This window comes from Erigeron canadensis, chromosome 3 (genome assembly GCF_010389155.1).
Source record: "Erigeron canadensis isolate Cc75 chromosome 3, C_canadensis_v1, whole genome shotgun sequence".
NCBI classification, from domain to species: domain Eukaryota; kingdom Viridiplantae; phylum Streptophyta; class Magnoliopsida; order Asterales; family Asteraceae; genus Erigeron; species Erigeron canadensis.
This window is the reverse complement of record NC_057763.1, coordinates 33,724,812-33,739,462: the sequence shown is the minus strand read 5'-3', so window position 1 is coordinate 33,739,462 and position 14,651 is coordinate 33,724,812. Positions and strand designations below refer to the sequence as shown.

General features: G+C 35.1%; 2 protein-coding genes and 1 pseudogene across 3 annotated transcripts; 2 read left to right on the top strand and 1 right to left on the bottom strand.

Annotated features, from left to right (window-relative positions):
* The first annotated feature begins 2,444 nt into the window (after nucleotides 1-2,444).
* LOC122591961 lies at nucleotides 2,445-6,557 on the top strand (annotated as a pseudogene).
* A 2,087-nt stretch (nucleotides 6,558-8,644) lies between these two features.
* On the top strand, nucleotides 8,645-10,422 carry LOC122592316 (G-type lectin S-receptor-like serine/threonine-protein kinase SD1-1). Of its 2 annotated transcripts, XM_043764519.1 has the most exons (4): nucleotides 8,645-8,907; nucleotides 9,345-9,582; nucleotides 9,659-9,809; nucleotides 9,983-10,422. In XM_043764519.1, the coding sequence occupies exons 2-4, from the start codon at nucleotides 9,548-9,550 to the stop codon at nucleotides 10,235-10,237; spliced, it is 441 nt and encodes a 146-aa protein (XP_043620454.1). In that variant the 5' UTR covers nucleotides 8,645-8,907; nucleotides 9,345-9,547; the 3' UTR covers nucleotides 10,238-10,422. The 2 variants fall into 2 exon arrangements, with proteins under 2 accessions (XP_043620454.1, XP_043620455.1); XM_043764520.1 differs by lacking the exon at nucleotides 8,645-8,907 and having other exon boundaries at nucleotides 9,252-9,582.
* A 169-nt stretch (nucleotides 10,423-10,591) lies between these two features.
* Nucleotides 10,592-14,387, bottom strand: LOC122592307 (G-type lectin S-receptor-like serine/threonine-protein kinase At4g27290). Its single transcript, XM_043764510.1, has 7 exons — nucleotides 13,119-14,387; nucleotides 12,580-12,699; nucleotides 12,176-12,333; nucleotides 11,803-12,013; nucleotides 11,427-11,664; nucleotides 11,106-11,256; nucleotides 10,592-10,976 (listed from the first exon to the last, which is right to left on the bottom strand). The coding sequence occupies exons 1-7, from the start codon at nucleotides 14,383-14,385 to the stop codon at nucleotides 10,668-10,670; spliced, it is 2,454 nt and encodes an 817-aa protein (XP_043620445.1). The 5' UTR covers nucleotides 14,386-14,387; the 3' UTR covers nucleotides 10,592-10,667.
* Between the last annotated feature and the right edge of the window lie 264 nt (nucleotides 14,388-14,651).

The window sequence follows — 14,651 nt, the reverse complement described above, 5'->3', positions numbered from 1 at the left end:
ATTATGAAAATCTTTTGGGGAGGAAAATTAGAGAGAGAAATATATATACAAAGTTTTTAGATCTCAAAAATAAAATAATGTAAAGATAAACAAACAAAAACAACCTCTGTGAAAGATTTAATGGAACTTCATTAACGGACGTTAAAATGAGAGGTGTGTAATGAAGAAAAAAGTTACTTTACGAAAATGTAATGACAAAATGAAATAAATGTTCCGAGGGTATATAGTGAAATTAACTCATATATGACTTTAACGCTCATTAGTCAAAATTATTATTTATATAATCAAACGACTTCCATAAATACTAGCATTGTAATGTTTTTTATGGTTTAAAAAATGGTTAAATCCATAAAAAGGTAACATATTTATCTGAAATTCCTAATAAAGGGGATCTATTTAGGTTTTGATTATTAAAAAGAGTGTATTTTCAAATAATACTCAGTAAAGGTAATATCGTTAGTTTTTAACATTAGATATCCGTTAAATGACAACATTAATGTCACGTCATAAAAACAAATCCAGATGGACATCTGAGTGGGCACCATGCCCCCGTACGTTATCATCATCTTCAATTTTGGGTTTTATTCTTTTTTCTTTATTAACTTTGGGCTAAATCATTCATTCTTTCTTTCTTTCTGTATCTTTGCATCAATTTTATTCCTATCTTCTTGATAATATGACTATAAATTTGAATCAAGAAAACCTATTTCAAACTAAAATTTTTTGAATTTCGCAGTCTGTATTTGTGGCTGATATATAGATATAGATCTTGTATCTGATATGTATATCTATAATCTTCTAAGGGTTTGAATCAAGAAACTTGTTTGAAAAAAAAAATAATCAAGAAACTTGTTTGAGTGAAAAACATTGAAGATTTTTAAGATCGCTGATATATAGATACATACTATATACATATAAGCTCTGTATATCATCTAAATAATCTTTCAAGGGTTTCGATCAAGAAACCTAAAGGTGGGCGACTGTACGAGCGATGACATTAATTAACTAATCCAATCAATCTAATTTAAATTAACTAAATTATTCCCCAAACAATTTTTGGATCAGTGAAAATTAAATGTGGCAAGTCGGAGTTAAATTATTCGCCGACGTCAGTTAGTGGGTGGGTTAATTCATGGGTGGCTGCAATCAAATTAGTTCGACTATTTAATTCTTGGTTGCCAAAAATTCTTCTTTCTTTATTGCGGTTAGGTTTGTTTATTCCGGATTCAATAAAGTCTTCGAATGGGTTTGTTCCGGACTATAGATATCACATAGAGACTAGTTGAAGATGATGATGACGTGGATTTTTTTAATGACGTGGCATGTTGCATTGGCACTTAACAGATGCATAACGTTAAAAATTAACGATGTTACCTTTATTGAGTACTGTTTGAAAATGTGCTCCTTTTAATAATCAAAACTTAAATAGATTCCCTTTATTAGGAATTTTGGATAAATATATTACCTTTTTCTGGATTTAACCCTTTAAAAAAACATACTAATATTTTTTATGATTTATATTTATGGAAGTTGGTTTAGTATGTGAGGGATTTTGTACCTAAGTTGGGTGTCTAATACTCACTTTTTCATATATATATCTATATCTATATATACTCTATCTACCAAGAATTATAAAAGAGGGCATAAAAATATTTTTTTAAAAAGCCTAAACCCTTGGATGAAAAAAAATATTGAATTGTGACCTTAGATCAAATAGATGACATCATGTACCTTATTTAGAATCAACATATATTAATATATTAATTAATATTAATTAATACCATATATAAAAGTTAAGTATTATATGTAGTACTTTAATTTATTATATATGTGATTTTCAATTAAGAGATAAGTTTTACTTGTAGTACTTTTTGGTAGATATTTAATAAATTTAAAAATCCATTCATTTAATAAATTATTTTAATTAATAAATGATTATACACCATTATTTTTCAGATTAATTATACGTAAATAAATATCAAAATACATATGATAAATATCACATTATTTATAGCAAAAAATTAAATTATAGCAAAAAGTAGGAGAATTAATATAGCAAAAAAAAATAAATTATAACAAAAGCTATATCACTAACAAGTATTTACTATGATATACTTCGTCCAGATCATACTTTTTTTTAAATGAATTTCGCTTGAAATTTTGTGTCGCGATTCGACAGCAGAAGTTTAGCATACGTTGATTTAACTGGGTCCACATTAGAGAGCTCTTTTCGAAGTAAAAATGTCAATACCGAATGGTGATGAGAGGAAAACCTCACACTAATCCGCCCGAAGGCACAAGACTAAAAGAGGTAACCCTTACCGCCGTTGCCGCCACCATTACCACCCGTTGCCGCCGCCGCCGCATTGCGCAGATACCCATCTCGTATATATATATATAGCATTGTGAAAGTATATTGCAACGTTAACAAGAGGATTTTCAACATGGTTTGTACAAAAACCAAGTTGTTGTTTGCCTTACATATTGTCCTCTCATCATCAGTCACTTGTACACAATCCGTAAACACCTTGTCTGTAAATCAAACCATTAAGCACGGTGAAACCATCGTTTCACCAAAAGAAACATTCGAACTTGGTTTCTTTAGCACACGTAACTTTACAAATTATTATGTCGGGATTTGGTACAAGAAAATATCCAACAGGACCAGGACTGTTGTATGGGTAGCCAACAGAAACACGCCAATCACAGATAACTCCAGCGAGCTAACTCTCACCATCCATGGAGTTTTAGTGATCCAGGATGCAATGAACAATGAGGTATGGTCCTCCGCAAACTCATCAACGAGGTCGGTGAGGAATCCGCTTGGTCAGCTTCTAGACACCGGAAACTTTATAATTTGTGAAGAAGCTGACACCTTACAAGAAAATCGTATATGGCAAAGCTTTGACTATATGACTGACACTTTACTTCCAGGAATGAAGCATGGCTGGAATTTGGTTACCGGGTTTCAAACTTATTACACATCATGGAAATCCGGCGATGATCCTGCTGCAGGTGAGTTTACTGCATGGTTTGATAAGAAAGGTTATCCTCAGATAATTGTAACAGATGGCGAGGGAGTAACGTTCCGATCTGGTCCATGGAACGGGATCAGGTTTAGTGGAATACAAGCACTGAAACATAACAAAGTTTTCAGCTTTGAGTTTGTTCTAAACCAAAAAGAATTTTACTTCCAATATAATCTTTTAACTGATTCAGCTTACACAAGATTGGTGCTGCAGCCTAGTGGCAATTTGGAGCGTTTGTTATGGATTGATAGCAAACAAGAATGGAATATTTTTTGGGCACTAGAGAAGGATCACTGTGACCATTACAATGTGTGTGGCCCATTTGGGAGCTGCGACATTAACAACAACCCTGTTTGTGATTGTTTGAAGGGTTTCGAACCCATTTCTCCAGAACAGTGGAGGGTTAATGATTGGTCACTAGGCTGTCGCCGTACGACCCCTTTAAATTGTGGGCCTGGGGAAGGATTTAAGAAGTACTCGAATTTGAAGTTACCCGACACTCAATGGTCATGGTATAACCAGTCCATTACTATTGAAGAATGTCGAAGGATGTGTAAAAGCAATTGTTCCTGTACTGCTTACACAAAGTCGAATATCTCTGGGACTGGAAGTGGTTGCTTGCTATGGTTTGGCGACCTAATTGATATCAGAAGTTTTGACGACAATGGGGACAGTCTTTACATACGATTTCCATCTTCAGAGCTAGGTAAATAAAAAAAAACATAGTTTATTTAATATCTGACTATATATGCATGTCTAATAAACTTATGTTTTAACATACACTCAACAGAAAGCCCAGGTGCTGGGAGACGAGTACGTGTTATTGTCCCTATAGCCTCTGCAGTTCTGGTTTTACTAGTCATGTTATATCTGCTTTATCGGTCTAAAAGGATCAGGCAAAAGCAAGAAGGTAGGAGCTGAGGTTGATATGTTTTATCTCCTAAGAATGAAAGCAAATAGCTTTAGGAAACAGGTCAAATTGTTTCCAAAAGTGTATTTAGACTGCATAAGACCAATTTATAAAAAGAGAATGACTTCTATTTATTTAAATATTGAGGCCGTTTGTTTTAAAGATTTTAAAGAAATTTGGCATAAAAGAAGTTAGAATTTCTTATGTTAACTTTAGATGACAAGAAAGAAAACTCAAATTTCATTCCCCCAAATTCACATAGATCAGTGACCAAACAACCCCTTAGAGATATAACCTATTATTTATAATTTATTTCTGAATAAAATGTATTTCTGGTTAACCAATACAACTTATGTTTTCCAACCCCATAAACAAAAAAAAGTTATTGCCTTGACCCGTTACCCTAACTACCCACCCAATTTGCCACTTCAGTGTATAAGCATTAGTAATCCTATTTAATGAAGATAAGCTTATACGCTTTTGCAGATAAAAATGGAAACGAGTCTGGACATGATCATGAAAATAATGACGGTAATGATCTAGAGCTACTACTATTCAGCTTGCCTACATTAATCAAAGCTACCAACAATTTTTCAATGACAAATAAGCTCGGAGAGGGTGGTTTTGGACCAGTTTACAAGGTATGAAATGAACCCATGAACTTGTGTGAAGTACATCTGATGATCATGCATTACAATAAGTTTTTATTTCTATTTTCCTTCTGGAAAGTCAATTATTCACACACATCAGTTTCACATATTTGGCTTTAATGTGACTCGAACTCACAATATACTGTTTGTTTTGGCCACCTCATATACCAGTACGTTGTATGGGTGAGCATGGGTGGATTTAGGTTGGATTATCGGGAATACCGAAAAACTGAATGGCCCTTGTGGTGTCCTTTGGTCTATGAGATTAACTTTGAAGTTTAATAGAAGGAATTTTATGCCAAAAGCTTAAGAAGTTATATTTCAGGGTGTACTTGAAGACGGACAGGAAATAGCAGTGAAGCGGCTAGCAAAAACATCCAATCAAGGACTTCACGAATTCAAAAATGAAGTCATGTTCATATCTAAATTGCAACACCGAAATCTCGTCAAGCTCCTGGGATGCTGCATCAAGGGAGCTGAAAAGATGTTGATATATGAATACATGCCAAATAAAGGACTTGACACCTTCATATTCGGTAAATGCAATTATAAATCAGTAATAAGGGATAATAATATGAAATAACAAGATATTTTTCCATTTGTTTATTTTTCTTTACCATTTCACTTCTTTCTTTTTTTGGGTTATCCGATATATAAAATTATCTCTTTAAACTCATTATAGTAATATGAGAATTTTCTAAACCTTACCATTTTTTATTTTATACAAATCATTTTGAGAACCTATATTGTATGGAATTATCATCATAAGGTAAATTTTGGCACGTCTAACATAATCTAAGAAGAATTTATCGTTGCATTCGGTATTTGAGTTGCACACTATCGTTAAGAGAGATACAACTGAAAAGTTTGTTAGCTAACTGGAAAAAAAAGGGCTAAAATTCCAAAGATTTACAGATAATACTCAAAGCAAACTACTTGATTGGTCTGCACATTACCGCATTATCAACGGAATTGCTCGTGGGCTTCTTTATCTTCACCAGGACTCTCGGCTCAGAATCATCCATAGAGATCTCAAAGTTAGTAATATTTTGCTTGACTCGGATATGAACCCAAAGATATCAGATTTTGGCATGGCTAGAAGCTTTGGAGGAAATCAAATGGAGGCAAACACAAACAGGATAGTTGGAACATAGTGAGATTCATTGACCCTAACCACATTCCACACTGATTTTTTATACTAATCGCTCACATCAACTTAATTTTCTGCAGTGGCTACATGTCTCCCGAATATGCAGGGAACGGTATCTTTTCAGTAAAATCTGATGTATATAGCTTTGGTGTTTTAATGCTGGAACTTGTGTGTGGAGAGAAAAACAGAGGATTCGTCCACAAAGAACATAGCAACGGCCTTATTGGACATGTAAAGTGCAAATAAAGTTGGTTAACTAAGCAAAAAATGAGAACCCCCCGCGTTTTTTGAAATTTTCAATACAACAAAATAATGATTATATTTGTTCTGTGTTCTTGATAGGCATGGGTACTCCATCAAGAAGGCAGATCCCTGGAACTAGTTGCCGATTGTTTACGTGAATCAATCAATGCATCTCAAGTTCTGCGATCAATCCATGTGGGTTTGCTGTGTGTTCAACGTCGACCAGAAGACAGACCGACTATGACTTCTGTGATTATGATGTTAGGGGGCGAGAGCCCATTGCCTTCGCCCGAGAAACCAGGTTTCTTCATAGAAAAAGTTACAGAGGATGCCACACATTCTTCAAGCTCACATGGAACAAGTTCTACAAATGAACTTAGCATTACAATGTTGGATGGTAGATAATGACTCTTTTATTTCGCATAGCTTTCCAATTGATTTCATTATATGGTCTAGTCCACAAATGTCCTTCAGAGTATCGTCTTTTTTGTAAACTATCTATATAACATTCGTGATCTTTGACTTAGTTGACTTGTAATTGAACGTAAATGAAAATGAACGATTTTATTGGCTTATATGGATTATCAAATGTTTTGTCATATAGTAACGTAACGTTAAGTCTAATTGTGTTTACGGTCTTGTTTTAGCGTTTAAATGGTTAACGTTTAGCTATTTGTCGAATTTAGTGGAGCGGAAGCCATTTTGGAAGCCCCCTAGGCCGGCCCCCATCTCACACTCCCACACCCATTCTCACATTTTCCCCTCCTTATCCTTTCCCTATCCATCTCTCTCACCTCTCATTTACTCTTCCTTTCTTCTGTGTTGGTAATGGCGTATGGAAGAGGAAACTGTCCCTTTTGTTTAGTATTTTGCAAAAAAAAAAATTTTGAACGGAAAGTATTTTGCATATATGTGTTGGGTGGTTTTATCTTCTCCTACCAGGCGCCACTTTCCAGGAGGATCCTAGGTTCGAGTCTTGCCAAAGGCAATTTTGAGATAATCAGGGGATTATTAAGTGGTTGAGATTCACCTGGACACTCGCCGGACTGGGGATTAGTGGGTACTAAATGGTGCATGGGATTAGGGGGTTCCATCCAATTACCATTTTTTAGTTTTACCTTCTCCTAACCCAAAGTCATCCCACATCGGTTGGACAAGGAGTTGTTCTCCTTATAAGAGGGTGGACTCCTCTTCCTCACAGGATGCATTTTAAACCCGTGCGCTGGTGGCTCTGCTGTTTGAAGCGGACAATATATATATCCTCGTGGCGGTGTTGCTCTCGTAAGGTGGCACTGTGGCACTTAGTTTCTGCTGCCGTTTGCGTCAACTGTGTGGTGTCATAACTTTTTTTTATGCACACCTGTTTTCCCTGTGCTGTCCATTAAATGTAAGTAGTGTTGGATATTGATGTGTAATTGATAAGAACAAAACCAATCCAAGTCGGCTGTTAAGTTACAATGAAAAGCAAAACGAGTAATGCATGATGCCGTTATCTTCTGGGTTTTCTACCTAGCTACACATTTAATCAAGCTCAATGAAATACAAACTAGATCTACCTGTCCAATTAGATAAATTGGTCCAAAAACCCACTGCTGCTCTTATATTATAACGTTGCTGATCATGTGTATAGGTTGGAGTCCATCACCATTTTATATTCATAGCATACAACACAAATTGCTAATGGTTAATTATGGAAAATTCGTTCATCTATGATCGAGCTTATATGAGATGAATAGAGAGTGTAAGTCTAGGGTGACGACTCAAACATTTAGTATGAGTTATTGATCCAAATTGGAGTAAGTAAAGAGTTAGATTAATTAATTAGGGTAAGACTTGAGCTGCAATAACAATCCTATCGAAGATAATTAGGGTAAGACTTGAGCTGTTATTGAGTAAATTACATAAACCGTCTACGTACTGTTCGTTTATCTTTTCACTGTCGGTAGAAAAATTTACAAAAACCATCCCTATATGAATAAACTAATAACACAAACCATCCTTCACCAAGCTTTAATGACTAAATTACCCTTTAATATTTTAGTAGTTACTTATAAATTATATTTTAAAATCTTTTTACATATTATAAAATTTTCTTTTCTTCTTTCCATCTACTAAAACATTTTTTTCATCACCTTCTTTCTTACAAAAGCTTTCATTTTCAATATTATTTCTAATTATAATTATTGTAAATCCAAGAAAAAACCACAATATATTATTTATTTAAGAAAAGAAAGCTATATGATTTGATTAACAGAAGCTAATGTTATATAATTAATAGAATCAAATAGAAAGAAAAAAAAAAGAATCTTAGCTGAATAAAAAGGTCATGTTAAATTTATAAAACTCGACTATATTTTTGGGTTTGTAAATGAATGACTCATTTTATAATATCTAAAAGAGAATTAAAAATGTAAGTAATTATTAAAATATGGAAAGGAGGATATATCAGTCATCTAAATTGTATAAGGATGGTTTGTGTAAATATTTTTAGCAACAGCAGGGCTGGTTTATGTAATTTACTTTAAAAAATGGGAAAATCTTAAATGTTATTAAAAATATAAAAAACTCAGTCCCTATTTCACACATGTTAAAATAAAAAACCCACCTGTATGTAAGGGCAACTCCTGGTAGACACCGCTTTATTTTCTTTTTAAAATAAAAGTATAATAATGAGAAGAGGGATACGTGTGAATGCCAGCCGCTAAAACAGTGATGACGAGAGAGAGAGGAGCCACCAAAAACTCAAAAAGGAACCCTCACGACTCGCGACGTCGGGTGAGTAGTCGGTTGAGCTGACGTGTGGGTCCTTGGATTTGTCGAAATCAACAGCAGCCCGAAAAGGGCTTTGATTTATATTTACAGCTTGTCAATCCAAAAAGCAGCCACTGTTCGTTTTCTTTAAATTACTCCGTATCTTCTTATTAGGTTAGAATTGTGTTTTCTATAATACTAGTCATATCTTCCTTGATTATTTTTATATTTGTTAGATAAATTATGGACCAAGTCAGATAAAACGCGATGGTTGTAAGTGTTTTAAATTCTAGTTGATACACTAAATAGTTTTTGTCACGCATGCATATATGATTTCTTGTTATCTATTACGAGTATTATATATTAATTAATTTGGTGTATGGTTTTAATGAAATTACGTCAAACGTGACGTAAGAAGATTTTATCACCATTTTCGGTATTTAAGTTGCACTCGATTGTCAAGTGAGACACAGCTGAAATGTTTGTTAGTTATTTAAAAATAAATAGAACAGCTACAAATAGATGAGTAAAAAATAAGGTGTCATTTTAAATCATTACCCATAATAATGGATCATAACGAACACAGAGACTAAACTTCAAATGATTTACAGATGAAACTCAAAGCAAACTACTTGATTGGTCTGCACGTTACCGCATTATAAATGGAATTGCTCGAGGGCTTCTTTATCTTCACCAGGACTCTCGGCTCAGAATCATCCATAGAGATCTCAAACTCAGAAATATTTTGCTTGACTCGGATATGAACCCAAAGATATCAGATTTTGGCATGGCCAGAAGCTTTTGAGGAAATCAGATGGAGGCAAACACAAACAGGATAGTTGGAACATAGTGAGATTCATTGACCCTAACCACATTCCACATTATTTTTGGTACTAATCACTCACATTAACTTAATTTTCTGCAGTGGCTACATGTCTCCAGAATATGCAGGGAACAGCATGTTTTCAATTAAATCTGATGTATATAGCTTTGGTGTTTTAATGCTGGAAATTGTGTACGAGGAGAAAAACAGAGGATTCGTCCACAATGAACATAGCAACAGCCTTATTGGACATGTAAGTGTTTGTGCTGGTAGTTTTAAAGTACTTTGGTTTGTTTTGGGTACTATCTTCGCTTTCACGGGTCAAATAAAGTTGGCAACCTAAGCAAAAATGAGAACCTCCTGCTTTTTCTGGAATTTGTCAATTACACCCTGATAATGCTTATTTTTGTTCTGTGTTCTTGATAGGCATGGGTGCTCCATAAAGAAGGCAGATCCCTGGAACTAGTTGCCAATTGTTTATGTGGATCAATCAATGCATCTCAAGTTCTGCGATCAATCCACGTGGGTTTGTTGTGTGTTCAACATCGACCAGAAGACAGACCGCCAATGACTTCTGTGATTATGATGTTGGGGAGCGAGAGCCCATTGCCTTTGCCCGAGAAACCAGGTTTTTTCATAGAAATTGTTACAGAGGATGCCACACATTCTTCAAGTATGTAATGGTTACATATGTAAACCGTTCATGGTTCTGTTTCACATGTGATTGATTTTTCGGAGATCATTTACTAATTTGTTGATAATGTGGTTTTTGTTACGCTATTTCAAATGTCTGCACTTTTTTCTGTTTGTAAAACATCATAAGAAACAATATATCATGTTCTTAGACTTGTTTTCAGAAACAATAGTCGTCGGATTGTCCACAAGTAATGAAATTAGAAACCCTAAGCACAATATCTTAATTGGTACAGTACCATCTTCTTAGACCATGAATTTGAATGAACAGAAGGATCATAAACACTCATCCTCTGTGAAGTTTAAACTATGCTTTACAATTTAGAAAATGTCGTTCACATGTTTAATCTTGGAACCTGTTTGTGTAAAAGTTATATATAGAAAATGTATATATAAACACAAAAAGAAGGGGCATACACTATCTGGGTTCAAGATATGTGACACTTAAGTGGTTTGATGAACTCCATTCAGGGTTACTGGATGAAGATTCTGCGTCTTGTGGTCTCCTCCTTTCGGTATAAAAACCCGGTTGTATAGGTTCCGGCAATGGAATTTCACTTCCTAGCATAAGAACCACCATGGGCATGTCTGGCCTGTCTTCGGGATACTTTTGCACACACAATAAACCAATATGAATTGCTCGGTTTACTTGAGACTGCACATAGGAACCTTTAAGAATGCCGTCTATAAGTTCCAATTGCTTCCCCTGCTTATACAGCCTCCAAGCCTGACCAATGAGTAGATAGATACAATTATGGAAGAGAGACATAAATGACACGTCTAACTACTAAGTATCTTGAGTGTATTGTAACTTGTAAGTAAAAGGAGTTGAAAGTATTTAACATTTGAAACTTACATGTCCAAGAAGATTGAGATCGTGATTGGCATGACGAAATCCTCGGTTTTTCTTTCCACTTATTATCTCTAGTACTAATACACCAAAGCTAAAGACATCAGATTTGGTGGAGTATATTCCATCAATTGTATACTCGGGTGCCATGTAGCCGCTACATACAGGAAATGAATGGATAAATCAGTTAGATTTTTCTTCTAAGGAAGACAATTATACACACGTCTGTCATTGATAACCATTAGGCCAAAGCTCTCTGGTTCAATAAATAGGTTTATTTGAAGTTATATATGATGATTAAGGATTAATGTTTATAGAAATTCTTACTAAGTTCCCATTACTCTTCTTGTATTGGCCTTAGTGATACTTCCTTCCATACTTCTTGCCAAACCGAAATCTGATATTCTCGGATTCATATCTTTATCTAGTAATATGTTGCTAGCTTTTAAATCTCTATGAATGATTCTAAGTCTGGAGTCTTGATGGAGATAGAGAAGCCCCCTTGCAATCCCAATGATAATACTGTACCGCTTTGACCAGTCTAGTGACTTCCGTTTTCCTTCATCTGTTCAGCATACCAAACACATTATATGATAAGTACGTTACATTCAAATTTCAACTTATGTGACATTAAAACAAAAAAAGAATAAAGAATCAAGGACACAATGTGAAGCTTGGTTATGAGGGTTCAAAAGAAACACACCAAATATGAAAGAATTCAAGCTTTTGTTGGGCATGTATTCATATATCAACATTCTTTCCCCTTCTTCGATGCAACATCCTAAAAGCTTCACAAGGTTTCGGTGCTGTAGTTTAGCAATACATTGAACCTCATTTTGGAACTCGTCTAGTCCTTGTTTTGATTTTTTAGAGTGCCGCTTCACGGCTATTTCTTTCCCTTCCTCTAACATTCCCTGCAAATTATTTGGTTAAAGATGCATATAACTTGGAACCAATCCAATTATAAAGAAACTTGTGTCCATGATATTCATTTGCAGAACATCACAAACAAGAGATGGTAATTCTAGATGAATTTGTAGTAGTAGGATTATAAAAAGATAGACGTGTAGTTTTACCCTGTAGACGGGCCCATAACCACCTTCGCCGAGCTTACAATCATCTGAAAAGTTGTTAGTTGCATTGGCTATTGTGTTGAACTCAAACAATGGCAATTCCCAATCTTCCTTGTCATTCTCAATGCCAAAGTTGCTATCACGAATAACATTGTTGAAGCCTGTAAAGACAAAATTGAGGACCTTAGTACTTGCATGGGTGTTAGCTGTATAGAAAGATTATGGGTCTCGGGTAGGGTGGGGCAAAGATAGATGTCACAGTTTTATCTATTTGCCATATGAATGGTCGATCTGGGTTTGGTTTATCAATCCTGGCCAACTTTTTCGTGTACAAAAAACTATCTGTTTTGACCCATTACCCACCCGCCTGACCCGCCTATAGTTCCACCTCCAATCAAAAGCATTACCTTTCTTCTTATGCTTCCTCCTCCGGTAAACAAACAGGCATATGAAGAGTAGCACAGTTACGCCCACAGATATAGGAATAACTATGATTCTCACTCTTCTCTTTGCTTTAGCTTTCCTGTCTGTTGCATAAATTAAAGTTGACTAATGAGTTGACTAAATTTGGATTATCATATATTTGCATCATATCACATATCTGATACTAAATGAAGTACATATTGCAATATCGACCCATTTTTTTATGAATGTGTCAATCTGGGCTATGATTCATCTTTGATGAGTCAAGAAGGGTACATTGCAACTAGCTTAACAGAACATTGGTGATGGGTAAAAGTAGCCCAGAATGTATTTAAGTTATTCAAAACAAAAAATATTTATCGAAATAATGTAAATTTTCTATATCAAATTTGAAATACTTGCTACTGGGTATTTGTTAACTTATTTCCCATTTTTTACTCAAACACACATTGACCCGTTACCTGACCCGCCCACCCGCCCATTTTACCATTTTTATTGAGATAGGATGAAGTTGTGATCTTACGTAATTCTGAGGCAGCCATTCTTATATAAATATCTTGCCCTTCAGCATAGATTCTGACATCAACCAGATCACCTAACCAATTTAAGCATCCAGTTCCAGTCCTCACATCTATATTTGCATAAGCTGTACAATTACAGTTTCTCATACATACTATCTCACATTCTTCGAGATTCATAGTCTCGTTAAACCATGTCTTTCTCGTATCCGGCAACTTCACATTAGAATGCTTCACGAACCCATCGCCAGCACAGTCCAACTCAACTTTCCTCACACACCCGTTTGACCAATCCGCCCTTGTCCACTCTTCTGGAAATTGAGGCTCAAACCCTCTTAAACACCCACAAGCAGGGGAATCATTAATGTTACAAATACCATATGGACCACATAATCCATACCGGTCACAGTTATCCATCTGCCCAGTCACATAAAGCACCCATTCTTTAGTCCGCTCAACCCAAATAAACCGTTGTATCATGCCAGTTGGACTTAGAATCATCCTAGACACAACAGATTTATTAACAAGCTCATATTTATAATAAAGTTCCTTGTCATCAAACTCAAACCCGAATGTATAAATATCATTCGGTTTTAAATTTGGCATACCACTAAACCTCTTCCCATTCCAAGGCCCAGAATTATACCTCACTTCAGAACCTTTTCTCATAAGAATTTGCGGGTAACCATTAGGATCAAATCGATTTGTATACTCGCCTATAGAAGGATCATCAAAACTTTTCCATGAAGTTAAATACTTATCTACACCTCTAACAAAATCCTTCCCAAACTTCATGCTTGGTAAAAATGTATCACCAGGGTGATCAAAACTTTGCCATAAATAATTTTCGGTATCTACATCATTCTTATCTCTAATCACTAGATTCCCTGTATCTAGAAGCTGTGCTACTTGATCATTTCCTCGTGTTATAGACGAGTTTGATGACCAAATAATTCTATTAGTATGATTTGTAAGCACTAGAGTTCCTTTGTCATTAAGTAGCAACACACCTGAATTATCAAGTATCGGGGTTTCTCTATTGGCGACCCATACAACCGTCATGACTGATATTTTGTTGTACCAAATACCAAAATGCCGGTTTCTTGAGCTAGTCGAGGGGCTGAAAAAGCCCATTTTAAAGGCTTCATCATCTGAAGTAATGGTTTGGCCATCACTTATGCTTTGGTTTGGAGTAATTGTGCTTATGGCAATTGAGGACAAGATGAATGTAAAGATTGTGTAGGCAGATATGAACAAGGAAAGAATTTGCATATTGAAAGGCAGCTAATGAATAGCATTTTCACAAATATTTTGCTTTGTAGTTTATATAGTTGACTTAGTAAAATGGGTATGTCCCATAAATACCCCTTGTTTATTGCAAATATTTCTGATGATTTTTATATGGAGTACAGAGATAGTACAAAGTCAGTGGCTAACTTACATTTGTATGAACCTAAATTAATGTCTATCTTACGTGATCTGGGACATGACAAACGTTTATTGCCCTTTTCGTCATCAACCCGCCTTCTATGATATTT